Source organism: Suillus bovinus, assembly GCF_016758785.1.
Source record: "Suillus bovinus strain UH-Sbo-P2 chromosome Unknown EDB93scaffold_24, whole genome shotgun sequence".
NCBI lineage: Eukaryota > Fungi > Basidiomycota > Agaricomycetes > Boletales > Suillaceae > Suillus > Suillus bovinus.
Window position 1 is genome coordinate 196,623 of NW_024542080.1, and position 25,424 is coordinate 222,046.

Consider the following 25,424-nt stretch of genomic DNA (forward strand, 5'->3'; position numbering starts at 1 on the left):
ACTGTGTACATAACCTCTTACTCTCACACAACGATAATGCGAATAATCTGTCAAGATGTTGATAATGATCAAACAACCTAGACAGGAACATGTGGTACTGCTCTCCGCAATAGATTAAACTGAGAAATTGCTGATTCTAATGGTGGTGGGCATCATGATGTTCCACGCCCTGGAAATCAAGTGCATAGACTGCCAAACTTAAGTATGGATTGGACAAGGAATAGCCAAATACTCACCAGAGCCGCATTCAGGGCAACGGCGGTTTTTCTCTTTCTTGAGAGTGAACCAATGCAACTCATGACTTTCGGCTGGCGAACCAGTGCATCCAACAATACGAGATGTGTCCTAAAACAATCAAATAAAATCTGTAAGACGCCACGACACATCGTTACGATGCAAAGCATACCAGTGAAAAGACTTTGATCGGGTCTTCGAGGGTGCCCACGCGACTCGAGTCAAGAGGCTCCAAGTCAAACGAGTCAACACCCTGCATCTCCCCGAGAAGCTGGAAGCGCTCTAGACCAGTTGCTTGCTGCTCATCGGAAGGAATTTCACCGGGCTTTGCACCCTCTCCAAAGAGTGAAGGAGGGGCGGGACCCGAAAAACGGGGAGTGGTGGTGGAAAGAGCGCGAAAAGCGGTGGAAGGGGTTGACCTGCGCGTGTTACGCACGACAGGGCGGACGGCACGAAGGGCAGCGTTGAACATGGTGTGCTATGAAGTTGAGGCTAGGTGCGGGTTGGGCGTGACTTGGAAAGTGTCTGTCACGGGTGACGACGTGACGTGCGCCCCGTCTACCTCCGACGACTCAGAACCTTTCTTTGCGCATGCTCATGAGGCAGAGTACTCAGACCATTCAGATACTCCTTCCCCTGATTATAATATCTGGCGAACGTTCGGCTTTATGTTTTGGAGTTCTCGGTTCATCAAGCGGCAGTTAAGTATGTATTGGGCCTGGCAGCGCTGATGAGCCCTCCCATGATATTACAGCTCACAGCTGATTGCGATTTCATGCGGAAACGAAAAAGTTCAACGTTGAACTTACGTCTCGGAACCGTCCGAAGTAGGACCAAGGATCAAGTCTCAAGTTAGAATCGTGCTCGTTGGTACACATCGCGCACGAGTCAGCATGCTGCCATGGTGGCCACGCACGTTAACGATTTTTTTAGATATAAACGCTCGCATCCTTGTTTTGCACTGATACGGACATTGCGTTGTAAGTATCTTCCCCTTACTCGGTGTCCAGAAGACAAAGCCGCTCGACTGACTCGGACTGCCAGCATTGGATCTCAAAATCCAAACGATGGAAATGTCGCACCCGAGTATCGATGACATTACCTTTATTGCTGCTATCATTTGCCGAAATCCCGCTATGTTACTAGACGAGTCACAGCGCGAGTTATGGGCACGTCGTGGACTCGTGGTGTATGCACCCTGCACAGGCTACATTACACCTACCAGAGTATCTCTGCTCGTACGATCTTCATGAACCATATTGCCGAGATAGCTTCGAACTCGGAAATGCTGACATTCGATGACAAAAGATGAATGGCACTGATGAATGATTCGTCGATTCAGAAATCGGAACATTGTTTACTTCATGTTCTTACCAGTCGAAGTGCACTGTTTCTTCTCAATGACCTTACAGAGTGATATATTATGCTTCGCAAACATAATTATGAAGAAGTCAATTGGTAATTTGGCTTTGAAACACGAGAAATGACCTTCCTTGACAAACACTGTTATCGAGACTTACCTAACGATCTCCTACATTCTCCTGAATCACCTCACGTAAATATGAGCACGTTCACTGGGAAAACGATAATATAATTTGATATAGGGTTAGCGTAGAAGTACTGACAAAAAATATACTCATGTTGGACAGCGGCAGGAATCTCACTTGTGTGGTCTGCTTTGCTATCTCGGTATTAGACTTCTGTATAATAGATAAAAAGGAATCTAATTGATGCATCGTTCTTTCCTAAAATCCGCATTCCCCGTGGCAAGCCATGAATACTTTCAGGGCCTCCTTCTCCGCTCAGCGCCTTGTGTTCGCTAGTAATCAAAATGGCTTTCGGTGGTGCAGTAGTGAATCTGGGTGAAAGCGGGGGATTGGACATTCAACAGAGCTTACCGTGCCAAGCTAAAACCAGTGCCTTGCCCTCGCCGGCGGTACTAGTAGGAATCAATGTGATAGATATCACTCATCAACAACGCACTGAAACACAGCTCGGTCGAGAACCCCGGACCATCGAAGAAGTTGGAACCATGACTTGAGAGTTGAGTCACGGCTGTTGAGAACTGCGTGATGCGGTTAGCTAAAGACAACTGGGACAAGGTAGGATACTTCTAATATTGTAATCAAAGGTTTGATCCCAGAGTTGAATTTCGTCCTGAGTAGTCGAGAGTGGAGTTAACTTGGAGTTAACACCTTGAACTTATTTCCGCAGCGACAACATTGTTGAAACAAATTCGGTCCCGTGAGCGTTTTCCATAAAAGGCAGGTGTTTACGAACGAATGATGCGCTAGAATTTATTTCATGCCGTGAATGCAAAATGAACTGACAAGATGCCGTCTTCCAAACTCATACTTACATATACAAGTAAATTGTCGCGAGAGATTTCTAGTGACGCCATCTCCCTCCTTTCCTTCACGCTCACGCGCGAAATTCGCGTCCAAGCTGCACCTCGCTCGCCATGTCTTCCAGTGAACCCTCACCGGGATCCACTACATTAGACATCCTGCGGGCTTACAGTCATCCTCCTTCACCTTCATCTCCGGGCGCGACGGAACCCACTAATAGACCAACAGAGATTAACTTGTCCCTCCAGGACCCAGGTTCTAGATATTCAAGTATGTCATGCAGTCCAACGTCAATTATATTTCCTGGGGACAACTTGAATGGCTCGCCCAGCGAGACCAACGCATCACCCTTTCGATGGAATCTACCCTCCCCCGTGGAACTTTCAGTGGGCGTGCCACTGCCTGGTGGGAATGAACAGGAATCGGAACCAACAGCACACATCTGGCAGGGTTGGAAAGTCGTTCTATTTGGCTCATGTTAGTGCATTACGGTATACTTGTCCCCTACCGTGCTAAACTTGATGGTCGTAGGGTTTAACCTTTTATTGTTGCTGATTCCTGTTTCTGTGAGTGACTATCTTTACGCATCCTGTCTGTTTACTGATTATTGTGCCACTATTCCAAGTGGACGCTGAGCTTCGTGCTCGAGAAGCACCACAAGGTTATATTCATCTGTAAGCTTTCAACGCAAATTCTTCTTGAAACTTGAAACGACTCTTTCAACAGTCAGCATCCTGTCCATGATCCCTCTTGTAAAGGTGTGACACACACTCTTCCATCGCTCGACTGAATCGAGCCTTCCTTTCTTAGCTTCACGATCTTTCAACTCGTGAACTGGCCCTTCGTATCGGAGGCACCAAGGCTGGTTTACTTAATGCGAGTATGGTAAGCCATATTCTATTAACGATCGAATACTCCTCAACCTCTATCTATACAGAGTAATACGTGAGTTCAGGCTCATTGACTGTTGATAGCTCTCTAACGCGCATCTCACAAGTGTCGAGATGGTCATCGCGGTAAGCGCTAGACTTATTTGCGCGAGAATCTGCTGACCTTTTTAGATTACCGCCCTCAGGAAGTGTGAACTAAGGGTCGTACAATCTTCGCGTAAGTTCAACCAGTATGTTTGAAGATTTAATCTAATGCTCGCAGTCATTGGCTCGATTTTGAGCAAGTTACGTACGTCGTGCATCTCTCTACATCATCTAATAACTATCCTCTAACTATCCTCATCTTTCTAGTCCTTGTCCTAGGAATGTGCTTCTTTGCAGGCGGGCTTCGCTTCTCTGAACAAGGATTCGGCCAGAGTGAGGTCACATATATAATAATGATACTGAGATAGCTGATAAATCCTTCAGCTGCTACACAGATACATTCATCACTTTTAAGTATCAGCGTTGGTGCTCTGCTCCTCCCTGCTGCGTATCACTTTGCAATCAGTGGCGGAAAGGATTCTGGCTCCTTTGAGCAGAAGGATGATATTCTGAAGATGAGCTATGGGGTAGGATTTGTTTTGACTTTGCGGAAACTCACTGACCAAATCGCCGTAGGTTTCAATCATACTCATGTTTAGTAAGTTCTGGGTTTACATGTCCATCGAGAGCCCCTCATTATACACGTGGACAGTTTATGTTGCATATCTTCTCTTCCAGTTCTGGTCCCACAAGCATCTCTATCAAGATTCAAAACTTAAGAGCGACAAGCTATCGGTCAAGATTCCAGTTCATTCACGTTATCTAACCGACATGCTCTCTGCATCCACAGCTTTGCACGACAAACCTGGTTGCATGCATGATGGTCGGAGTTCGGTTTCGACTCTTCGACGTGTTTCCGCGCTGCCCAGATTTCCTTATAGGAACTCGCAGTTGAATTCTTCCTCTGAGATCACGCTGACAGGGAGCAAAGATCATCTTCCGGAAACGACTAAGCAGGAGGTTGTACAGGACTCTACTCATCGATTGGCTGAGAGACTGTCACAGCAAACTACGCAAAATGAACACGATCATGTAGATGGCAGCACTGTTGCCTCCTTAAATCCGCCCTGGAGTACATCACCAATGGAATCCGCCGTTGATACCGATCCTATCCGATGCGCTTCACCGGAGCCTATGAGTACCTCTGAACATGCTAATCTACACAGGTCGCCATCAGCAGTGGATAGTTTCAGAGAGCCGCAGCTGAGCTGGATGGTTACCCTTTTACTATTGACATTAGTCACTATTGTAAGTGATGAATTGGTTCGAATGAGTACCTGTCAATGACTCTTCTAGACGGTGACCATCACTGCTGAAGATCTTGTGGAATCCATGGACGGAATCGAAACAACGATCAGCAAGCAATGGGTCGGTCTTGTCTTGCTTCCTGCAGTCAGCTCTATCGCAGGTATGTACATGGTGCTCCTGATTTTCGGAGTACTTTGACACGCTAGCTATGCAGAATGCGTTACTGCAGTCAATACTTCTGTGAAGGACCAGCTGAATCTGAGCGTGAGCATTGCTGTCGGGTCGTCTATAGTAAGTCTCCTTCGCTGATTCTTGTATGACGGTACTCATGTCGGCGTAAGCAAACCACTCTCTTGGTTATTCCGTAAGTGCTCGTCGTGTTCAACATGTTGCTGCCAATACCAACTGAAGTTCTTGGATAAGGCTCATGATTACCCTTGGATGGATCATAGGCAGGCCACTGGCTTTACTATTCGACCCGTTTGAGTCTGTGGTGAGTGCTGTTCCAATTCATCAGTCCAACTGTAGCTAAGCAGACATCTACTAGGTTCTCTACGTTTCAGGTATGCTCCGACCTTTCGATAAAATACGCGACACTCTGATCATTTTCTCCTGCAGTGCAAACCATGAGTCTCGTGGTTGCGGATGGCAAATCAAACTGGTTAGAGGGTGTCATCTTAATCTGTGAGGAGGTTCAGTAGCGCCCCTAGGCTGTCGTACTCAATATTCTTGCAGGTTTATACGTCATCATAGCCGTTTCTTTCTGGTTCTACCCTAGTAAAGTCAACAATCATTTGACGCCTCAAGATACTGATTCGTCCTCCACAGCTGCTTCGAGTCTCCCGAGCGAACTTGCTGTCTGCGTGTAACGACAATCGGTCTTTAGAACAATTTCTATCTCGCGTCCCAGGACCATATTTTCCCTGTAGAGTAGAATGCCCAGTCCACTCATTCAAGTATGGGTGTTGTCCTTCGTTTCATCTTCACGTTCTTTACGGATTTATCATTCATTTACTTTACATCCTACTTCACACACCTTGTATGGCATGAACTATTTTTGACAGTAGAACATCTAATCGATGTACTTTATTTACTACTTGACACAATATTATGTGGTTGCCTTGTTGTATACCATACGCGGTACCCCTCGCCGAGGCGCACTTACGCTGAAGCTACTTCAGCACCGCGGAGCGCTGGTACTATGTATAGTCGTGCGTATCTTGAGACTTGCGCACAGCAAGTAATGAATTCGGTAGATAGCGGCTACCAAGTACGACTGTATAGAGTTATTTGAAAGTGCCAAAATGGTGTATTAGGTTCAACTGCGCAATGTATCTTTAATGGCTGTTCTGGTGAACGATAGGATGGCATAAAAGCCATGGCCATAGCCAGGCCGAGGGGATCATTACATCGTCAATAAGCTACAATGACCTCTCCCAAAGTCTGGTTTAGTAAAAATTCCCTCTACGCACTAGCAATTTCACTGATACTAGGCACCACGCATAGTAACGGGGACGTCCTCAGGATTCGGAAGATCTATGACGGAGCATGCACTCAGTCAAGGCGACATCGTAGTAGCGACCCTCCGCAAACCAGAAGTCCTATCTGATCTCGCGGCCCGATACTCAGCAGACAGACTCCTCTTACTCAAAGTGGATGTGTTGAAGCAAGAAGACATTGACGAAGCATTCGAGCGCACACGTTCGGCGTTCGGAAGGCTGGACGTAGTGTTCGTCGATGCCGGATATGGTGTTTTAATGGAAGTTGAAGGCACGCCCGATGATAAAGCGCGCGAGGTTTTCGAGACAAATTTTTGGGGTGCGACGAATGTTGGTCGTGCTGCTGTGAACTTTTTTTTAGGGAGGTAAATGAACCGGGCAAGCGGGGAATAATTCTTCAAGTCAGTTCGGTCACTGGGTATCATGCGTCTCCTGGATTTGGTTATTATACTGGGTCGTGAGTGCGGTTTTAAATATAGTGTTGGTTGAGATGATGCTGATGTGTTGCAGGAAGCATGGTAGGAAATCTTGATGTGAGGAAGGTGGAAAGTGGCTGATCATTGATTTGATGCATAGCGCTGGATGGGTTTCTCGGATGGTCCTCGCGAACGAGTTGCCAGCTCCCTGGACATGAATGCACGTCGTTCTCTCCGCCAATAAGTTAAATTATACTCACAACAAGAAAGCAGATCTGCGTAATTGAACCCGGGGCGTTCCACATAAACGGACACAAAGGTGCAGTGGTATTACCGCAGCACGCCGATGGGTCCTTTGCGACTTCCGCGTTGCGTCAGACGATGGAGGGCGCGGTTCTGGAAGGAGATCCAGAAAAGTTCACGTGGATTGTGTATGAGGTTGTGCAGGGAGGAAAGATATCGAAGGGGTTGCCTATGGGTTTGGATGCGCTTGAGATGATGAATCTTAGGATTGAGAATTTGAAGGCGACTGTGGACGAGACGAATTTAGGGATGGTCAGTGGGTTTGGGGAGAACTGATGGGGGGTCAGACACTGATGAAACCCGTTCTACTTCATCCATATGAACTGTTGTTCGTCGAAGTTATGTTATCCATTCATATGCATATTTATGATATGATTGTTTTTGTTTTGGCATGAATTTCTTCAACGCGTAGTGACCGAGTTAGCATTACATAGTGGCGTGCCATTTTTGTTTTAGTACCCGAGTCGTTTTGGAGTCGTTCCATCATTGTCCAACTAACCTTGCTTCCCAGAGTAACAAGGGGATTTTTCAAGATCTTTCCAGCATAGTTTGGCACTGATCAGTTGTGAGTAGTGGTGAGTGCTGCAAATGGTTTTATTTCTCCGCCTATCTAAGGCCGCCCTCAAGCTTCAAGAACCCCCTTGCATTGCCCTTGCACACTTCTTGCTTTGGCACGTTGTTTAAACTCCGAAATGCGCATGCACCTTTGCGCCACGGCGTGAGGCTTTGTACCCTTAGACCAGAACGTCGGGAACGAGACTACCAGTGGCATGTCTGTCTCGGACATCGAGCAAGAGTTCGGGCCAGAAATATCGACGTCATGTCTACCAGATGACCCCAAATGTCTCCCGTCCAAGTACTTCGTGGGGCATGCCGACACATTAACATGTATAGCTCTTTTTCCAGACAGCAAAATGATTATTAGTGGCTCCTATGACCGCAGGATTCGCCTTTGGGATGTAGGAAGCGGGCAAGCATCAGGGGAACCCATTCGGGGACACAAGGTTTCAGTCAATGTCGTTGCTGTGTCGCCGGATGGGACGATGTTTGTGAGTGGAGGCGGGGACGGCAAAATCTTGATATGGAACGCAACGACACGTACTTTGGCAACAGCGCCCATTCAAGCACATTTGAACTCCATCAACTCTATTTCCTTCTCTCCCGACAGTGCCACCATCGCGTCCATAGCAGGCCGAATGATCAAAATATGGGATGTGGCCACCGCGAAGCTTATAATAGATATCGAGTCCCCCATTTCCGAACGCCAGGTTGCGTTCTCTCCTGAAGGTAGCAGAATTGCTGCCGTATCTCTTATAGCTCCAGAACAGGAGAAGTTGCGAATCTGGGATGTGAAGACGGGAAAACCAGCAGCAGTTAGCCCTATCACTGGCCATACGGGTGCACTACTGTCTGTGGCATGGTACCCCAATGGTCAGCGTTTAGTCACTGCATCGCTCGATAGAACAATTCGCGTTTGGATCTCGGAGACAGGTCATCAAGAAGGACGTTCCCTTGGTGGCGATCCGACCTGGATGTCTGACTATGTCGCTGTCTCTTCTGACGGGGAGCTCATTGCTGCTCTTTGTGGAGATCACTCTATCCGACTCTGGAATGCTATTACGCTTGATCAGATTAATGTCTTGCTCCAGCACGCTGAACCAGTGCTCTGCATGGCTATTTCAGCTGATACCCGTTTTATCGTTGCTGGTTCTGGCGACAGCAAAGTGTGTCTGTGGAACATCGAAAGTATCACGCAGCATAAACACAACTCAAGGCCGAGTCTTGGGCTGGAGAACCAACAAGACGTGAGTAGGCTACCCCTTCATTTATCTTCTGAATACAAACCACTAGCTAGTTGACATCCGACCCGTCATTCCCGAATCAGTCTCCGATGAACCTGATGTACCCAGAGGTACAGAGTAGCCCTGAACCCACCGTGTCACAGGATGTGATCGCATTCCATGGGCCACTCCCATTGAAGGCAAGATTCAAACGGGCTTCTTTCCCCGTATGCTCGCTAACAGTAGCTTCTCCAGCCTCCTACGACATACAAAATAGATGCAGATTCTGTAGCTTCTACTGCGGTGCACAGTCGTTTCCGAAAATGGTGGAGACAGCCCCTCAATTACTGGAATGCTGGAAAGCAATCGTCTTCTCTAGTGAATATTTACCTGGTTTGAGACCAAACACAATATTGACAGATCGTATATTTAGCCCGAGAATTTCTGAAATCAAGCCGAGCTCTGACCAGACAGGAAACATAGGCGCGAACCAAGGCCAGAGTCCTGCACAGGATATTCTGGACGAGTTCAATCGCTATGTCATGAATGATATTCCAATTCGTCTGATCTACCTTCCAACAATGGAACTTGTCGGACGGAACTTCGTGAAGAATCATTTCCAGGATCACATCAAGGAGATTACTGAAGATTTGATAGCTGAAGCTCAAGCACGCTTCGTGCCGCCGTTGGCAAGAGAAAAGGTCATCCCGACTCTTGTCCGCCGCAAAGTCGAATATGCTATTTTCTCTCATCGGTGGCTAGATACAGGAGAACCTTCGTACCAAGACATGATGGAGAAGAAGCTGTCTGACCCCTCGAATGCCAGACATTCATTGTTCGACATAAAGTCTCGGCCGAAGTGTGGCCGTCATGCATCATTCATTTCACGCAGTGCCAGCGAGAACAAAGCGCGGAGCCCTGGCTACGAGAAATTGCAAAAGTGCTGCGAAGAAGCTAGACGTCTTGACCTACAATTTCTATGGTCGGACACGTGCTGCATCGACAAGAATAGCAGCGCAGAGCTTGACGAGTCGATCCGGTCGATGTTTCGGTGGTACCAGAATTCGTCCATCTGCATCGCGTACCTTGGGGGGTCAACTGTTATTGAAGACCTGAGGTTGGAAGAGTGGTTTATGAGAGGATGGACGTTACAAGAACTTCTGGCGCCCAGGAAGATAAAATTCTTCAACAAGAATTGGCAACCGCTGACTGATCAAGACGACGATAAGGAAGAGGATACCCCCCTCATGACAGTTTTGCAAGAAGTTACCGGAATTCCTGAATCAGAACTCATCGATTTCGAGCCTGTTCCTCGCTATATTGATAAGCGGATGACATGGGCTGCCCAGCGAAGAACTACGCGGGCAGAGGATGTCGCGTATTCGCTCATGGGGATGTTTGACGTCAGCCTACAAATCGCATATGGAGAAGGTGGAGAGCGTGCATTTGGGAGGCTTATTGAAGCCATCATGCAAGCTGGCGGAGATTCATCAGTGCTCAACTGGGCAGGAAAGCCAGCCAAGCATCATGCGTCGTTTGCCCTTCCCGCATCGCCAGCGAGCTTTGTGGGACATCCCGACATCGTCACGATAGGTCGACTTGACATGATGCTGACCAGCAGGGGATTGCGTATTGCGTTGGTCATTCTATCGCTTGAAATGGCCAAACCCGAATTTGATGGCCGGCCCATCATAAATCCCAAATTTCACTGCCCAAACCTCGGGATTGGGGAGGTCAAGATCGACTCAAGAGGTTACGAGTTCAAACCACTATTCAGACAGTATGCGCTAGGCATATTCCACTATATTCCTGCAGAAGAGTCGGTAAACCCGGGTCTTCCTAAACAAGTGGCAGCTTATCTGCTGGAGAGAAATGAGGTGGAGCCAGAGGACACTCCCTTGCTTGGACTATTGCGACAGTATCGCTCTTTCGAGGATGGGTGGAGAAGGGTGCCCACCGGATTTATCTATGTGGAACTTCCCGGTGTACCAGATTTTGCTTCTTTGTGGTACGTTGATCGCAGCTGTCTGGAAACTGTCTACTTGTAGGCACTTTCACTGCAATGGAAGGATTATATCCAGCTTAAGCTTAGCTATATATATGTGTGGTACTGTGGCCTGAATCCCTTTCATAATTACTAGCTATTTCATGTGGTGTTGGCGAGGTGCCCTGTTGCGCCCGTGGGTATTATGTTTGACCGTTTTTTAACTCCGCTTACCCATTTCTCCATCGTACACGTGAAGGTCGGTGAACACCCTCGCGATATTCCAAGTTCTCTTCCTGGTCATGTTAGAGCATTCGACCGCGTTTCATCCAACTGGGAGTCGGACCACGTCCTTGGCATGAATCTAGTTCCAATCAATACATACTAAGTTCACAGCTTTGCACAGCAAACACGGACTAGTGTCTTTATGTTTCATCCTGGAAAGCAGCGGCGTATTCTGCGGCCTCATGGCAATAACTTTGGTTAGCGTTGCTAATTTGACAGTTGAATTTTAGTTCAGCTTGTCCTCGAAGGACACTTTCGACTATACCATGACATCTTTGTCCGAAGCTTCGCTTTTAGCATTGTTCTTAGAGACTTTGTTTTACGGTGCGTCCCCAACCTCTGGAAGAACCTGAGTTATGATATTCAATTTCTTTCTCATGTAGGCGTGTTCTTCACGTTTTACTGGTTGACCCTAACTATACTGCTCAAGAAGTACGGTATTCAACGGGACCTCCTTCTCCCAGTAGCAACCCTGCTGCTCTGCATTGCAACAGCTGTAGGTGTAATCACATCCTTTTGGAAAATAGCTCAAAATGTTGTTAGCATCTAGTCATCGATCTTGTCCGAGCACTAGAGGCGTTCGTGTTCAGTGTGGATACAATCGCTGCGGATACCTACTACTCTGACCTCGCTTCACCATTGGAACTCGCAAAAACTGCACTCTACATTACGCAACCCACTGTTGCTGATTCTGTTCTTGTGGGTTTATTCACTTGCCATATTATTCTCCTTTGAATAGGGTAGTAGGTTTGGCGATGCTATGTACTCAACAATAGAAGCCTCTTGGTCGGCATCCCTGGTTGTATCGTGTTGTTAACCAATGCGGGTGAGCATCACGTTGAAAATATCATTTGAGGGCCGCCTCATCCCATGATATTTCGCAGCGATTGGATACTATGTTGTTTGGTCCCTTTCTCGAGCCGCCGCAGGGTCAACTGTTTACACCACCGCTCCTTGGTTGATCACAACTTTCTATACATTGACCATGCTCATCAGCATCATTTGCTCCAGTACGTCTATTCCATAGCCGATCTGCAGGCTCATGACCACCAGGATGTGACAGCTTTGATTTCCTGGCGCATCTGGCGCAATCGCCGTTCAATGTCAAACCGCTCCGCTAGATTGTTACCCGTTTTGATCGTCGTCGTCGAAGCCGGCGCTTTTATACTATCAGTATCCTTGCGCTCCTTCTAGCATTCTTGACAGGATCAAACGGCCAATACCCCGCGATGGATATCGGCCCTCCTATTGTAGTAAGTTCACTTGGCTCAAACGCAACCGTTTATAAAACTTTTCTTTAGGGGATCGTATTCTGCCTCATCATCCTGCAAGTACACTTCCATGTAGGCAGCAACCCCCAATCCAACAGCTCACCAAAGCCTTTCACCAATCTCTCTGAAGAGAGAAGAGAGCATAATGTGGGGTATAGTATGAAACCGATGACTCGGGAGGCGGAGATCATTCAGTTTGACGTGATGCGCAGCCAACGACTCTCAGGAGACGACTGTTGATTGTTTCGGATTAGATTGATTTCTGCATTTCCACAATTGTACGTTTATTAATATCCATATATTCTTATTGCCTTCTGCTGCAAACCCTATTTCATGCCTGTCACCCCCACTGATGCTCCTAGTAAGTGTAAATTCTACTCATGAGAGTTTGCGCCCAAGTTTGAGCTAGTGTTCCAAAGCTATGTCGCTTCAACATATGACAGGCACCCGACGATGCCACTGGTTGCTATCGTGTTCGGATGTTACGGTCCAATCGTTGCTAACTGTGGGCGGTGTCGCGTACAGTTGGCATAAATAGTGGTACAGTAGGTAAGTTGTACAAGGAGGCAAAAGCATTAATGTATCGATGCGTGCAGCATCACGCGATCAAGTCTCAAGACGACTTGTATAGATATGAGGACTGTGTTGCCAGTGCTCTTTCGTGGGATGTGGAATAATGACTCATAGCGTTTTAAGAAAGCATGGATGCCGATTCGCTTCGAAGAGGTTGGGGTACACCAAAGCGAAGCTTGGATTTAATTCGGCAGAGCCTGGGCCTGAGCGCTCAATTCGCGCTCAGGCTACACTGCAAACTATTTCCTGTGAGCCACCAGAATGCAAATATAAGGGGTTGTATGCGATTACTCAGTGTGTATATACAGGTACTGTCAATGTAGGAGCTGAAGCGTCTGTTCATATATCTACGATATTTCTAGTGTCCTGATGTCCATCATGTCGCGAACAGAAGTCATGTCTTTAACTTGCGCAACAATGTCGCGATTTGAAGCGATTCTCTTGTATTCTCCGCTGTGCTGCCGTGCTAACAAAAATGCGCTAAATGGTTGTCCAAGACGGACAATCAATCGTAATGCTCGCGAATGAGGATTAGTATCAACCAGCTTGTTTTCCCCAAGAGAGGTATCGAGTAACGGAGAACTAGGAGCAGCCAAATTTTCCATGCTCTGCATATCATCCGAAGGATTCGGCAGCTCGAGGAGGTCACGATTCCACGGACGGGCAAGCAAGAACGTCTGCCAAGGGGCTAGGGGCCTTGTCGGCAAAAACGGAATCAGCCTATCTTCTGTGGTGATCAGCAAGTCACCAAGCCCGTCTGTCTTGACTTCATATATGGGTATCTCCTGATCTTGGCTGTGTCTCCGTCTGACTTCTGTGATAGGAAATGCGATACAAGGCAGATGCAGCCGGCGGTGGGAGAAACGAGGGGCGCTCAGGTTGTCGAGTGTGGTGTATAATCTCAAAGCCAACTCTACAACCCCAACACTTCGTAAAGTCGCGACTGATGTCTGAATATCGTCCTCGGAGAGAGATGGTAGCATGCATGGCGGAGCTTCGTACGATGTGATGTTGGCTGGCAGACAACTATTGAACTCGGATGATGTTCCAACCCAGTCGAGGGCGGTGATGTCGCCCGATCGACCCACGACCTCCTGCAAGAGTCGCCCGAGTGCGTTCTCCTTCATCTCACCGTAAATTATAGGTAAGTGAATGCCGAATATGCCAAATAACGAATAAGCGATGTCCTCCTGCAAAGTGGTGACACGTGTTGACGCCCATCGGAGTTTCTCTCGGGCTCCTCTCATCCCCGGGCGGAAGGCGACGAGGGCCCGTGGATCTATGCCCGTCGCATCCCCCAACTCCTGCATGATTGCAGCAGACTCCTTGTGATTGGGAGAGCGGTCGTCGAGATACATGGTCCAGTCGGATTGGTAAAAAAGAACAACTTTGGGAGCAAGAAATTCCGGAACGGTCCATCCTCGCGTGTTCCAAGCGCTCTTTGCCAATGTGCCAGACTTTGACAAAGGCGGAACATCCGACAGGTAGACGATCGTGAGTGCTGATCGCCGATACCAGGCAAACATGGAATTGAGTGATTTTTGGAGTTCGACGTTGTTATTTTGGTCAATGCAACATGTGTCCACCCATGCCCAGCGATAACCTGCCTTGCGAGCAAATTTGCAGAATGACTGCAACTTCACGACGCCTCCAACCGGATTCAATCTATACACGACCTTCTCCTGGATATCGTACAGCAGGGGCTCCTTCTCTTCCCACCTATGGGATAGCATAACATAACGGAAGTACATTGCAATTGATTTTTTAATGCGTTCCATGCGGAAGTCTTCATGCTTCATCGTCGATAACAACAGCTCCTTGTAATTCGTGCTTGATTTGAAAGAAACAATCTGTGCATCTCGATCGCACAAGTGCCCAGTGGAAGTGTTGAGTAGACGAAGTGGAGCATTTTCCATTTGAACCTGGATGCTCTTTCGGATAGCACCGTCCGCTTCGGGTGGGGTGAGATACTGCTGACGCAGTTCTGGAGAAAGAGTCAAACACTTGGATGTATGCATTAGTTGGGTCTTACTTCGTATTTGTGTCTCTGGAGAATTATCCAACTTAGAAAGCATGATTTGGAAGGCCTCGATTGCTTCGTCATAGCGCCGCGCGCCACGAAACGCTTCATGCTTCAACTGGTATCCGATATGAGACGATGGGTCAAGTTCGATGACCTACATAAATGTATCAACAATGAGTATTGACTACGAAACAATAGATGCCATACCTTTTGGGCATCGACAAGTGCTTCCTCCCACAGCGCTTTTTTCAACTTTGCCTTGGTGCAGTTGGCAAATATGATTTCATTTGCGTGATCTAGCTCAATCGCCTTCGAATATAGAAGAATAGCCATGTCGTAATCACTCGCAGCGAGTGCAACGTCTCCGTTCGTAGCATAGAGTGTGCTGCATTTTTGCTTGAAAGCTGAATGAAATACGGGTAAAGATTGAGCGCGGGTGGCACGACTGAAGACTTACCAGTGGACCAACGAAGGCAGCTGGCTTTCGTGGTATCATCACTCATATCCATCATGTGTCTGTACGATTCAACGGCTTCCGGAAGTCTACCTGCGTGAAGGAGTGCGTGACACAGGTGTTCGTTTGCCGTTCGCCACAAAGACTTGAGGTCCCATCCGAAGAGCTACAGAAGCATGAAGCTTAATTCGACTTGAAATATATTTTCAGTTGCATTACAATGACGTACCACCACGAAGTCCACATATTGAGATCGAAGAACTGATTTAGACCAACAAGTACCACCGTTGACAGCCGCTGCGAAGTGGTCAGCAGCTTCGTCGTGACGCGTGCCGTTCGATGCATTGATTCCAAGTTGAACATGTAGATACGCCTGATATGCAATGTCAAAAAAATCTGTGTCAGCGGCGCAAGAGCATAGGCTGGATCGACGCTCACTTCTACGATACCACATGCAAGATTATCGGCGTCAGGACAAGAGGCAGCTAGCTCTTGGACACGCAGAATTGCATCCTCGTAATGATTTGCATTGAAAGTTGCGATAGCCTTAAAAAAGATGAAGTAGGGTGTATGAAAGAACTGATTAGCATGCCTTGATTAAGAGAAGACGATGAATGGTCTTCAAGTCTCCGTCGGTAAACATGGATGCGAGGTCAAATGCCCTCATCGCGTCTTTGAAGTGCTTTTTTCCGCAGAGGGCGATGCCTTTAGAGGTGTAGCCTGTTAAGGAGGGCTGGATTCTGATAGACTATGCCACCATGAAAGTTAGTATATTACTTTCTCAACAATAAATGAATTGGTGTATCTCACCATAAGTGCATCGCGAAGCGCGTGGTCCCAATTGTGTTTTCGCGCCATGACAAATGAACGGCTGGCATAAGGGATATGGTTGTTGGGATCGGAATCGATCTCTTGTGTTAGCAGCTCTTCAGCGAGAAGCAAATCACCAGATATACATGCTTTGCGGGCTGTCGTACTTATAGCGATATTCTGCATGAGACATGTCAACACAGTGTTGTAAGAACCAAGAGTGGAAACTTACTTTGGAAGGAGGTAAAACATCTTCTGGCACTGTCCACTCTGATATCTTCTTATTCCCGCCTCCACTAAGAATGTGCTCACCATCCAGGGAAAAAGTGACGCAACGCATCCAATCAGAGTGTCGGAATATGGCAATAGTTTGCCCATTTGAGAGCTGCCAAAGACGAACATCATTGTCATACGATGCGGAGGCGACCAGGGTAGCAGCAGAGTTGACTGCAATGGCGCAGATTTGCTTATCATGCCCTTTCCAGGGACTCCCTTGAACCTGCTCCCAACTCGTTGTGTCCCACTCTCGTATGGTAGCATCGGCATTTGTGCCTGCTGAAAGAAGGCGTTTACCATCGGGCGTCCATGCGAGTGACTTGTTGAATGGTCTAATGCTTGTTCGACTGAGCGACGTATGAGCCGCATGGCCCTCGAAGATTTTAATGCATTCCCTAGTGTTCGTATCCCATATTTGAATGTCCCCGAGTGTCGCAATGGCAAGATGTTCGCCAGATGGTGAATACCGAACGCAGTTGACATAATCACGACAATTGAGAGGTTTTCCTTGCAACCGCCACGTTTTTGTGATCCACAGTTTCGTTTTTTTGTCCCATCCGCCAGTAGCCAACGCCGCGCCATCTGGAGAAAAATCCAATGAATCAATGCCAGAGTGAGCAGAATGAGCTTGGAAGGATTGGGTTAGAGGTTCCCCAGTGTCCCCGTCCCAGATAATGAGCATCCCCTTCTCATCACCACTTGCTATTAATCTCCCGTCTCGTGATATCGCCACTGCCCCAACCCAGTCGCAATGTCCCTCCATTATCTTTAATACTACGCCATCCTTCAGGTCCCAAAGACGAAGTGTCTTGTCTCCCGAACCTGTAATCATCCGTCGCATATCAGGGAAAACTGCGACTGCAAGTACCGGTTCCTCGTGATCTCCAAATACTCGGTTGGGTGTGGTGTTTATAATGACTCGGATGCCCTGCTCTGCCTCTTCCGCCATTCTAAAGTAGATGGAGCTGACTATTGTAGGGACTTCAGGTGCAAGACATCCCTTGCCGTTTATATCTGCAACTTAGTCAAATAAGCGCTCGCAATTTGCGATGAACAGCGTGAGTGCCTGAATTGCGTGCATCATGATGGTCCGGGCGTTAATGCGCTCTACCAATCATGGAGCACCGAAATCCAGTACTCATGGAGAGCTTGACCAGTCCTGATGGGATAGATCACATTTGAGGGAAAATGATACCCCCTGGCACATCTAGTAGTGGGAGGTAGTGGGCCAGTCAAAGGAGAAGCCCTTGAGTCACATGCAGGGTCATTTGCCAACCGTGTGTGTAATGACCAAACTGATGTCGCACAAACGTCAACGTGTCTTGATCGATATGTATCAAGAATTCAAAAAACATCATATGCAGGAAAGTGCACATCACTTGAGCTTGTCTCCCAACAAAACTTGTAAAAGTTTGAATACGCTAAGACTAAATTAGATATAACATGACGAAGTCATATTACTGATTTAAAAGTTCAATCGCTCGCAAATGGTAGTACCAAGTTTTGAAGTATGTACAATCAAACCAAACCACATGACACCAAGCCATTAATACTCACAAGTGTCCGACACGCACTTGGCAGATTAAGTGTTCCAAAATCATAGGTAGTATCTGTCACCTGTAAAAAGGGTTCATAACAAGTTGTGATCGTATACGTTTTCTTACCGATTTGACCCATACCAGGCTCTACGATCCACACTCTCCTCCCGTCTCCTTCGCTCTGGCCCTCGCCTTTTTCATTGTAACTTTCAAGCCAAGCCTCACGGAGACCTTCATCGACGGCGCCAGTAACAATTTTCACCTCTGGAAAGGCCCGCTGAAGTACAGTCACACCACCACTACGAGCGATGAGAAAAGTTACGAAGATGATGTGATCTTGCCGGACTCCGTGATCCAACAGTGTCCGAATAGCCATGAATGCCGAGGCAGCGGTGCCTATTTGAGCGTCTAGCAAAAAGACCCATGCATCGGCGGCTAGATGTCGTTCTCGCAAGCACTTGGGGAGCATCACATGTAGGAGTAGTGGCTCTCCAGTATTAGCATCGGATTGTACCAGCAGGGAGCCAATTGCAACGTCGCTAAGAACACGCTGTAATCCCTTCGTTAGAGGTCCACCTCTGGACCAACTGGTTAGTGCAGAAATTGGCTGGCTCATTAAACGTACGAGCGTATGATGGAGACACCGCAAACGTTCTGGACGACTCTTAAGTCAGCTACTCGATTTCTCAGTGAAGCGATGTACCTTTACGTCAAGTTCTTTGCCGGTGCAATCTACTCCTACTGGAGTCGTGACCGTTTTAGGTCTATGAGGAAGATGTTCCATAGCTTTCTCGATCAAGAACGTTGCCAGTCGGTCTACGAAGAATATAAAGTCCTGGCGGTTCGATGTCCCATCACGGAGAATGGTATATATGCCCTTCACCCAGAAGCATAAGCGATGGCTCTCATTGAGGGTTGGATGGCAGACCTTTAGCTGTGGTGTTTGAGGGAGCACTATGAGGTTCTTGGACACCGGGTTACCATCTAAAGTACTCAAGCAACACTCAATTGGTTGCGAGACCATGTGTTTCCGGAAGTGTCTCGCGCGTTCTGTCATTTGACGTCGAATGTGTGTCGTTATCAAATCAATGGCAACAGCGTTGTTTGACCCTGGAACGACCTGAAAACAATGGTACGTCAAAACAGTTGAAACGACACGTCAACTTACGATGTCTGCATGGCGAGCGGTTGGCAAAACGAAATTATCGAACGCAGGCTTAACATAGCGAAGATATCTAGGCGTGAGCGACAGTTACGATGACATATAATCCTGACAGAGAAAAAGAATACACACTGCTCGATAACACCATCGACACTTCTTCCACGTTCCTTGACGTCTCGTTGTATTCTACGCGCAAGCATCAAATCTGAGTCACATTGTACAAACACCTGCTCAATGGTGAGACAATTACAACTTGCCAGATGATAGGGTACCTTGAGATCATATAGAGAACGTAATTCTGGATGATGCAAAGCCATTATACCTTCCGCTGAAACGTGTTTGCATCAGCATCCAGGATCATGACAGGAAGAAGTCAGACACTAACTTATTATGATAGCTGCACCATACAAATACTTCGTCTCGTCTAACCGCTGATGTTCTGCAAACGAGTAAACGGGAATATTGGTCTGCCGACACGCCTTCAAGTCTGCGAGACACTGAAAAAGATTCGGTCAAGGATTTAGACATGAATGAATGTACGGACAGAAGCAAACATGGGCATGTCAATGGCATCCGGGTGATCAAAGTCGAATCGATTTGCATGCGCCAGAGCAACCTCTTCTGTGGTATGTCGCTTGTAAAAGCTGTCCTAAGCGATGGACCCGTGTCACTTGTGACCTCTCCTGATAGTGTTTGCAATACTTACCTGGGATAGAATAACGACAGTCGGTACTGAGCCCAATGAACGAACGATTTGCTGAGCAACATGTGTCTGCCATCACCTAATTCATCTCTCCGAGCTTCTCTCAACTTGCATTCTCACCTTCCCACTTGCCGATCCGCCTAGATCCATTTTCAAGTTGTGAAAATGCAAGACTGGACAACACATAGTTGCACTCACCAGCTATCCCGATCACGAATGCACCACAAATAGGTAGGCCGTTTTCCCCGTACCTATGTAGATGTGAGGAGTTGAACAACAACAAAGAACCAACACGAAAAGTTACCAAGGAGGTCTTCCGTGAGACTTCAAGAGAATGTTCTTCTTTGACTGGTGCGATTCCAACGAGTGCTGACTTTCGTCATCAAAAAACTGATGAGAGGGATCTTCTGCAAGCATTGCAAGTGCACGAGACAAGTTACAAGATGACTGATCGGTGGGCGACCACAAGGCAGGAATTGGATGTATTTAAGGACTTCGGCTATGATGGGCCAGTCTACCGTACGTGATGCATTTGAATCTGTTACTGCACGCAGGCTGATCTAGAACTGCCGAGGTTAAACAGCACCCTTATCATTACATAATCAAGTCTAGATCCGGAACACTAAGGCCGCCATATAAAACCTGGTAGAAACCACTGACATCATATTCATTTCCGAATTTGCTGATTGTTGATGAAAATTTCCACCACAATGAGTCGCGTATCAGAGTCTCTTCCTGAGGACTTTTACTAGATCGCGACTCCATTCGGGATCACGAAAAGTAGATTTATGCCAAGCCTATGTTCGCACGCGCCGCCGATTAGTACGTATCATAATTTTGTCATAACCTGCATTTAGGTTTGCCACGATATCCCTTGCTGCCTTGACGTTTAGTTTGCAGGCCCGTACTGTATTGTCAAGCGTTGATGGATCTCTGCAGATACTCATAATCCGATATTGTTCATGCCAGAGTCGATGCCAAGCAGCTCAGGCACTATGCGATTCGCGGAGTAAAGCGCTCAGCCTAAACCATTATCATACGCTGAATGTGACAGTCAACAAGCCATGTGACTGGTGAATAGATAACAACTCACCGTTGACGGCGAGAAGAGCCGAGAGGGACAATAAGGAAAATGCGAGAATTATGCTCGAAGGAGCTCACCAGCCGAAATCAAGTTCACGTGCGATTGTGCTTACCGAGTACAAAAACACACTCTTGAAGCCTGGCCTCCATCAAGTAAAGTGACTAACGACGTACGTTCTGAGTGCTACAAGAAGCGTTATCAGTACCTCATTCCTCGCCATTCTGATCGATGAGAAACTTTGCCACGGTATCGAGCATCTCTTCCTCAGGAATCTTGCACCGAGCTCCACCGCCCATTAGTCCATCCTCATAAAGGCCACGATCTGCCACCCAGATAGGTAAAGGCGTAGCTGAGAATATACCAGGAGCTGACTGTTTAACGCCACGACTACTCCTGCTTGTCAGTGTTGTGTGACAAGAGTAGCAAAGGAGATTGGTCAGGGAAAGTAGCGGTGGCGCTTGAGATGGGGTACTTGTGTCAAGATTGTTTCTGCATGGTAACGGGATGTGGGCCAAGTCTGCAGCAAGTCTGTCCTCTGAGTAAGATCTTATTGATATACGACCCTTCCACTCCTGTATGCCAGATTGCATCGGCCTAACAGACCCTGGTTTAGTCACCTGAACCAAATGAAATCCAGTCAATAAACCTCACCGCTTACACAACCCGCATTGCCCGCTCGGTGCATCCTTAGGCTCCAGTTTTTCACAGGTCCGAGCGATGGTCGACACAGTCGAAGGATAGTCTTTCTCAAGCCCGACTACAAAATCTGAGGAATAAGTCAGTCCTGCGTCCTGCATGCGAAAGCTCTCTCGTACTCTTGGTCAAGGCCGCTATTCCCAATATCGCACGCCTCTGCTTGTCTCGACCGATCACAGATACGTCGTTCCACCATGCATATACAGCACATTCTTTTGCAGTAACATCTCTGAGAGGTCGGATAACCCTGAGTACATTACTGGGCCTCGAACCAGAAGCAGTAACTGGCGCCCATTCTTCCTGAAGTTCCTCGCGAATTGCGTACCCTCCACCTTGCGAGATAGCCGATAAAAGAGAGATAGAGAGCGACGTGAGAGATGATCCGAAGAGTAAGTGCGAGGAACCTCTAGTGTGAGCTGTGTGCAGAATAAGTACACGGGTGAGGTTCTGTAAGGCACTGGAAATTGCAGTTTGCGTAGGCAGTGATGATAAATAAGACTGCATAGCTTCTGCCGGCGTTAGACCAGTCACGTTGGAAGTGACATGGAGCCCTGGCAACACAAAGTTCAGTATGTTGAATGAATGCACTGTTGCAGTTCTACCATCTGTAATCAGCCCTTCCTTGCTGAGTTCCAGCCAAACCTGTGGGGTGCTGTTTGATCCCGAAACTTTGGTCCACCAAGACTCATCGAATGCATCTTCTATTCGCAGAGGCACAAAATCGAATGATGGGTATCGCTCGACTACAGATCGAATGTCTTCGGTTCTGTCTTGCATCTAGCTGCCATTATGTGACTGAATCTAAATAGGATATCATATTGACGACTCACCCCAGGAAAAGCTCCGCATACCTCCACATAACAAACAATGCAGGATGGCCATACGCTAGCGTTTCGTGGATGATTGGTACCACCTCTTGGTTTTCCTGAATCATCCAAGGGCGCTCGGTTGGAAAAATAAGTATTATGGATCATATCCAGTAAAATCGATGATCCTAGGCCCCCAGAGAATCCCAGGCACAGGTTTCCTGATGCTTTGAGCTTGGGTCGCTTGGAGGTGCCTGCCCTAGCATTGACCGAAGGTTCGAGAGCTTTTCTAAATTTCATTTCTACTATCGGGGTGAAGCACTCTCTTGTGGGGGATGTATTCAGATCTGCTGCTTGCTGAAATGAACAAAACGCTCACTTGCAGTAAACTGCATGACGGATCACGATGTTGCCTGGTTTTAATCTGCACCTGACGCAGTCTTTTGATTTCCCAAACTTCGAACGACCTGCCCAAGCGAATGAGACACAGGTAGACACGATTGAAAAAACTTACGGGGCATGAGGGCTTGCTCATCTGCGGCTGGGTTTCCACACGACGACATGGTGAATGCAGATCCTCGAAATTATGATTCAGTGTATAAGTTGAGAAAGGTGAACGGTTGTGTACAAGCATCTGCCAAGGGAGAGTATCATGGAGCAGTACTAGTAGGATCGTTCAATGGACTTCAACGGCACGAGCATAATCAGCAACTATTCCTAAACAGGAAAGTTACCTTGCTAAGCAAAGAAATTTCCTCGGCTTGCGGCTTCCAGCCACAACATTCAACCGTATTGCAATTGCTGATAGCCACTGGTATTTACACCACGAAGACTGCTCGTGCAGACATTGTGGCATCATGCTTTATTTCTCCATGAAACTACTAAGCTTGTGCAAACACAGCCGGACTGGTACTTGACTGGCACTACGTGGTAACGTCAAGGCAATGGAATCATGGCCGCACTCAGTACGCCTTATTCAGACCATCTGGTTGACGAAACGAGGGTATTCATGAGCATATCGGAATTCATCGCAAGATGTTGGATGATGATAAACGATGGCACTTGAAGGTAGGCTGAAGCCTTGCTGTTTTGACTGACTATCATCATCCGCAGCTCTCCTTTGACAGCAGATGAGACATTGACAACTGGACTCATCAGTGTCATGGCCTACCTTCCTTCGGAGCAAGAAAAGCGTTGCGTGCCATTGACATCCAGCATCAAACATTAGACCCTTGTCGAAGCCTGTAATGTTGACGCACTAGCAGATGATGATTGTGTTCCGCTCAGTGGTGCAAACATACTTGCTGTTGTCCAGGTGTGGGGATGAAGGGGAGGTTAGGGCCCACTGGCGTTGCCTAGACGCATGGATGAGCTGATTGAGACGGAAATCCCTGGCAATGGAACGATAAACGATTTTGCACAAATGGCTGACTTACGCGTTAAAGAGACCAAATTCATGCCAAAACCAAAACAATCATATCATAAATATGCATATGGATGGATAACATAACTTCGACGAACAACAGCTCATATGGATGAAGTAGAGCGGGTATCACCAGTGTCTGACCTCCCATCAGTTCTCCCCAAACCCACTGACCATCCCTAAATTCGTCTCGTCCACAGTCGCCTTCAAATTCTCAATCCTAAGATTCATCATCTCAAGCGCATCCAAACCCATAGGCAATCCCTTCGATATCTTTCCTCCCTGTACAACCTCATACACAATCCACGTGAACTTTTCTGGATCTCCTTCCAAGACCGCGCCCTCCATCGTCTGACGCAACGCGGAAGTCGCAAAGGACTCATCGGCGTGCTGCGGTAATACCACTGCACCTTTGTGTCCGTTTATGTGGAACGTCCCGGGTTCAATGATGCAGATCTGCTTTCTTGTTGTGAGTATAAATTTAACTTTATTGGCGAAAAGAACGACGTGCATTCATGTTCCAGGGAGTTGGCAACTCTTTCGCGAGACCATCTGAGAAACCCTCCAGCGCTATGCATCAAATCAATGATCAGCCACTTTCCACTTTCCTTCGCATCGATATTCCTACCATGTTTCCTGCAACACATTAGCATCATCTCAGCCAACACCAAATTTAAAACTGCACTCACGACGCAGTATAATAACCAAATCCAGGAGACGCATGATACCCAGTGACCGAACTGACTTGAAGAATTATCCCCCGCTTGCCCGGTTCATTTACCTCCCTAAAAAAGTTTACAGCGGCACGACCAACATTCGTCGCACCCCAAAAGTTCGTCTCGAAAACCTCGCGCGCTTTATCATCGGGCGTGCCTTCAACTTCCGTTAAGACACCATATCCGGCATCGACGAACACGACGTCCAGCCGTCCGAACGCCGAACGCGTGCGCTCGAATGCTTCGTCGATGTCTTCTTGCTTCAAAACATCCACTTTGAGTATGAGGAGTCTGTCTGCTGAGTATCGAGCCGCGAGATCCGATAGGACTTCTGGTTTGCGGAGGGTCGCTACTACGATGTCGCCTTGACTGAGTGCATGCTCCATCATGGATCTTCCGAATCCTGAAGACGTCCCCGTTACTGTGCGTGGCGCCTAGCATCAGTGAAATTGCTAGTGAGTAGAGGAAATTCTTACTAAACCAGACTTTGGGAGAGGCCATTATAGCTTACTGACGATGTAATGATTTCCTTGGCCTGGCTATGGCCATGGCTTTTATGCCATCCTATCGTTCACCAGAACAGCCATTAAAGATACATTGCGCAGTTGAACCTAATACACCATTTTGGCACTTTCAAAGAACTCTATGCAGTCATACTTGGTAACCGCTATCTACCGAATCCATTACTTGCTGGGCGCAACCCCTCAGGATACGCATGACTATACATAGTACCAGCGCTCCGCGGTGCTAAAGTAGCTTCAGCGCAAGTGCGCTCCGGTGAGGGGTACCACGTACGTTATACAACAAGGCAACCACA

General features: G+C 47.5%; 10 protein-coding genes across 10 annotated transcripts; 5 read left to right on the forward strand and 5 right to left on the reverse strand.

The window, feature by feature from the left end:
- Window positions 1-136: 136 nt before the first annotated feature.
- Window positions 137-706, reverse strand: EDB93DRAFT_1084495 (cytochrome c oxidase polypeptide IV; the record flags this gene model as incomplete). Its single annotated transcript, XM_041445840.1, has 3 exons — window positions 137-189; window positions 237-345; window positions 407-706. 3 exons carry the CDS (start codon window positions 704-706, stop codon window positions 137-139), a joined length of 462 nt encoding a protein of 153 aa, XP_041308132.1.
- Window positions 707-2,564: 1,858 nt separating this feature from the next.
- Window positions 2,565-5,938, forward strand: EDB93DRAFT_1143435 (uncharacterized protein). The gene is made up of 21 exons (XM_041449395.1): window positions 2,565-3,059; window positions 3,114-3,148; window positions 3,208-3,256; window positions 3,309-3,340; window positions 3,393-3,467; window positions 3,520-3,527; window positions 3,580-3,598; window positions 3,644-3,689; window positions 3,735-3,761; window positions 3,824-3,889; window positions 3,941-4,083; window positions 4,133-4,154; window positions 4,209-4,804; window positions 4,853-4,964; window positions 5,019-5,095; window positions 5,146-5,168; window positions 5,228-5,297; window positions 5,352-5,367; window positions 5,423-5,488; window positions 5,540-5,581; window positions 5,633-5,938. The coding sequence occupies exons 1-21, from the start codon at window positions 2,696-2,698 to the stop codon at window positions 5,671-5,673; spliced, it is 1,929 nt and encodes a 642-aa protein (XP_041308133.1). The 5' UTR covers window positions 2,565-2,695; the 3' UTR covers window positions 5,674-5,938.
- A 390-nt stretch (window positions 5,939-6,328) lies between these two features.
- Window positions 6,329-7,344, forward strand: EDB93DRAFT_1143443 (uncharacterized protein; the record flags this gene model as incomplete). The annotated part of the gene is given in 6 exon segments (XM_041449396.1): window positions 6,329-6,648; window positions 6,669-6,760; window positions 6,818-6,836; window positions 6,880-6,915; window positions 6,993-7,250; window positions 7,270-7,344. 6 exon segments carry the CDS (start codon window positions 6,343-6,345, stop codon window positions 7,342-7,344), a joined length of 786 nt encoding a protein of 261 aa, XP_041308134.1. The 5' UTR covers window positions 6,329-6,342.
- A 544-nt stretch (window positions 7,345-7,888) lies between these two features.
- Window positions 7,889-8,770, forward strand: EDB93DRAFT_1065278 (WD40-repeat-containing domain protein; the record flags this gene model as incomplete). The annotated part of the gene is made up of 1 exon (XM_041444888.1): window positions 7,889-8,770. A coding segment is annotated over one exon (882 nt), but the record flags the coding sequence as incomplete, so codon positions are not given.
- Window positions 8,771-8,991: 221 nt separating this feature from the next.
- Window positions 8,992-11,011, forward strand: EDB93DRAFT_358407 (heterokaryon incompatibility protein-domain-containing protein). Its single transcript, XM_041456179.1, has 3 exons — window positions 8,992-9,003; window positions 9,059-9,181; window positions 9,237-11,011. The coding sequence occupies exons 2-3, from the start codon at window positions 9,156-9,158 to the stop codon at window positions 10,849-10,851; spliced, it is 1,641 nt and encodes a 546-aa protein (XP_041308136.1). The 5' UTR covers window positions 8,992-9,003; window positions 9,059-9,155; the 3' UTR covers window positions 10,852-11,011.
- Window positions 11,012-11,302: 291 nt separating this feature from the next.
- EDB93DRAFT_1143449 (uncharacterized protein) lies at window positions 11,303-12,655 on the forward strand. Its single transcript, XM_041449397.1, has 8 exons — window positions 11,303-11,396; window positions 11,456-11,568; window positions 11,616-11,771; window positions 11,820-11,898; window positions 11,957-12,082; window positions 12,136-12,196; window positions 12,226-12,325; window positions 12,374-12,655. The coding sequence occupies exons 1-8, from the start codon at window positions 11,339-11,341 to the stop codon at window positions 12,581-12,583; spliced, it is 903 nt and encodes a 300-aa protein (XP_041308137.1). The 5' UTR covers window positions 11,303-11,338; the 3' UTR covers window positions 12,584-12,655.
- Window positions 12,656-13,178: 523 nt separating this feature from the next.
- EDB93DRAFT_358436 (uncharacterized protein) lies at window positions 13,179-17,497 on the reverse strand. Its single transcript, XM_041456180.1, has 9 exons — window positions 16,436-17,497; window positions 16,204-16,383; window positions 15,986-16,141; window positions 15,832-15,939; window positions 15,623-15,766; window positions 15,397-15,559; window positions 15,147-15,343; window positions 14,949-15,093; window positions 13,179-14,900 (listed from the first exon to the last, which is right to left on the reverse strand). The coding sequence occupies exons 1-9, from the start codon at window positions 17,426-17,428 to the stop codon at window positions 13,264-13,266; spliced, it is 3,723 nt and encodes a 1,240-aa protein (XP_041308138.1). The 5' UTR covers window positions 17,429-17,497; the 3' UTR covers window positions 13,179-13,263.
- A 264-nt stretch (window positions 17,498-17,761) lies between these two features.
- Window positions 17,762-20,426, reverse strand: EDB93DRAFT_1143464 (armadillo beta-catenin plakoglobin). The gene is made up of 14 exons (XM_041449398.1): window positions 20,187-20,426; window positions 20,081-20,133; window positions 20,003-20,022; window positions 19,886-19,951; window positions 19,724-19,828; window positions 19,565-19,676; window positions 19,452-19,507; window positions 19,312-19,406; window positions 19,186-19,252; window positions 18,946-19,137; window positions 18,721-18,894; window positions 18,643-18,671; window positions 18,144-18,595; window positions 17,762-18,096 (listed from the first exon to the last, which is right to left on the reverse strand). The coding sequence occupies exons 1-14, from the start codon at window positions 20,297-20,299 to the stop codon at window positions 18,077-18,079; spliced, it is 1,554 nt and encodes a 517-aa protein (XP_041308139.1). The 5' UTR covers window positions 20,300-20,426; the 3' UTR covers window positions 17,762-18,076.
- A 746-nt stretch (window positions 20,427-21,172) lies between these two features.
- EDB93DRAFT_1084743 (uncharacterized protein) lies at window positions 21,173-23,031 on the reverse strand (the record flags this gene model as incomplete). The annotated part of the gene is made up of 7 exons (XM_041445851.1): window positions 21,173-21,560; window positions 21,618-21,732; window positions 21,782-22,213; window positions 22,265-22,439; window positions 22,493-22,793; window positions 22,848-22,935; window positions 22,983-23,031. 7 exons carry the CDS (start codon window positions 23,029-23,031, stop codon window positions 21,173-21,175), a joined length of 1,548 nt encoding a protein of 515 aa, XP_041308140.1.
- An 836-nt stretch (window positions 23,032-23,867) lies between these two features.
- Window positions 23,868-25,232, reverse strand: EDB93DRAFT_358853 (uncharacterized protein). Its single transcript, XM_041456181.1, has 5 exons — window positions 25,094-25,232; window positions 24,581-25,028; window positions 24,520-24,527; window positions 24,403-24,461; window positions 23,868-24,347 (listed from the first exon to the last, which is right to left on the reverse strand). The coding sequence occupies exons 2-5, from the start codon at window positions 24,994-24,996 to the stop codon at window positions 24,042-24,044; spliced, it is 789 nt and encodes a 262-aa protein (XP_041308141.1). The 5' UTR covers window positions 24,997-25,028; window positions 25,094-25,232; the 3' UTR covers window positions 23,868-24,041.
- Between the last annotated feature and the right edge of the window lie 192 nt (window positions 25,233-25,424).

Excerpts from the sequence above, each read along its gene's own strand:
- EDB93DRAFT_1143449 (XM_041449397.1), top strand. The coding sequence starts at position 11,339 with ATGACATCTTTGTCCGAAGCTTCGCTTTTAGCATTGTTCTTAGAGACT. Across the intron at positions 11,569-11,615 it reads TGCTCTGCATTGCAACAGCT|CATCTAGTCATCGATCTTGT; the intron begins GTAGGTGTAATC and ends AAATGTTGTTAG. Across the intron at positions 11,772-11,819 it reads CTGTTGCTGATTCTGTTCTT|GTTTGGCGATGCTATGTACT; the intron begins GTGGGTTTATTC and ends ATAGGGTAGTAG.
- EDB93DRAFT_1143464 (XM_041449398.1), bottom strand. The coding sequence starts at position 20,299 with ATGCTTGCAGAAGATCCCTCTCATCAGTTTTTTGATGACGAAAGTCAG. Across the intron at positions 19,508-19,564 it reads TGGTGCAGCTATCATAATAA|CGGAAGGTATAATGGCTTTG; the intron begins GTTAGTGTCTGA and ends AACACGTTTCAG. Across the intron at positions 19,253-19,311 it reads GTCGATGGTGTTATCGAGCA|ATATCTTCGCTATGTTAAGC; the intron begins GTGTGTATTCTT and ends GCTCACGCCTAG.
- EDB93DRAFT_358853 (XM_041456181.1), bottom strand. The coding sequence starts at position 24,996 with ATGATGGAGCATGCACTCAGTCAAGGCGACATCGTAGTAGCGACCCTC. Across the intron at positions 24,348-24,402 it reads CAACTCCCTGGAACATGAAT|ATCTGCATCATTGAACCCGG; the intron begins GCACGTCGTTCT and ends ACAAGAAAGCAG.
- EDB93DRAFT_358407 (XM_041456179.1), top strand. The coding sequence starts at position 9,156 with ATGCTGGAAAGCAATCGTCTTCTCTA. Across the intron at positions 9,182-9,236 it reads GAAAGCAATCGTCTTCTCTA|CCCGAGAATTTCTGAAATCA; the intron begins GTGAATATTTAC and ends TCGTATATTTAG.
- EDB93DRAFT_358436 (XM_041456180.1), bottom strand. The coding sequence starts at position 17,428 with ATGGCGGAAGAGGCAGAGCAGGGCATCCGAGTCATTATAAACACCACA. Across the intron at positions 16,384-16,435 it reads ATGTTTTACCTCCTTCCAAA|AATATCGCTATAAGTACGAC; the intron begins GTAAGTTTCCAC and ends TGTCTCATGCAG. Across the intron at positions 16,142-16,203 it reads CGCTTCGCGATGCACTTATG|TCTATCAGAATCCAGCCCTC; the intron begins GTGAGATACACC and ends ATGGTGGCATAG.
- EDB93DRAFT_1143435 (XM_041449395.1), top strand. The coding sequence starts at position 2,696 with ATGTCTTCCAGTGAACCCTCACCGGGATCCACTACATTAGACATCCTG. Across the intron at positions 3,890-3,940 it reads TGAACAAGGATTCGGCCAGA|CTGCTACACAGATACATTCA; the intron begins GTGAGGTCACAT and ends TAAATCCTTCAG. Across the intron at positions 4,965-5,018 it reads TGCAGTCAGCTCTATCGCAG|AATGCGTTACTGCAGTCAAT; the intron begins GTATGTACATGG and ends CTAGCTATGCAG.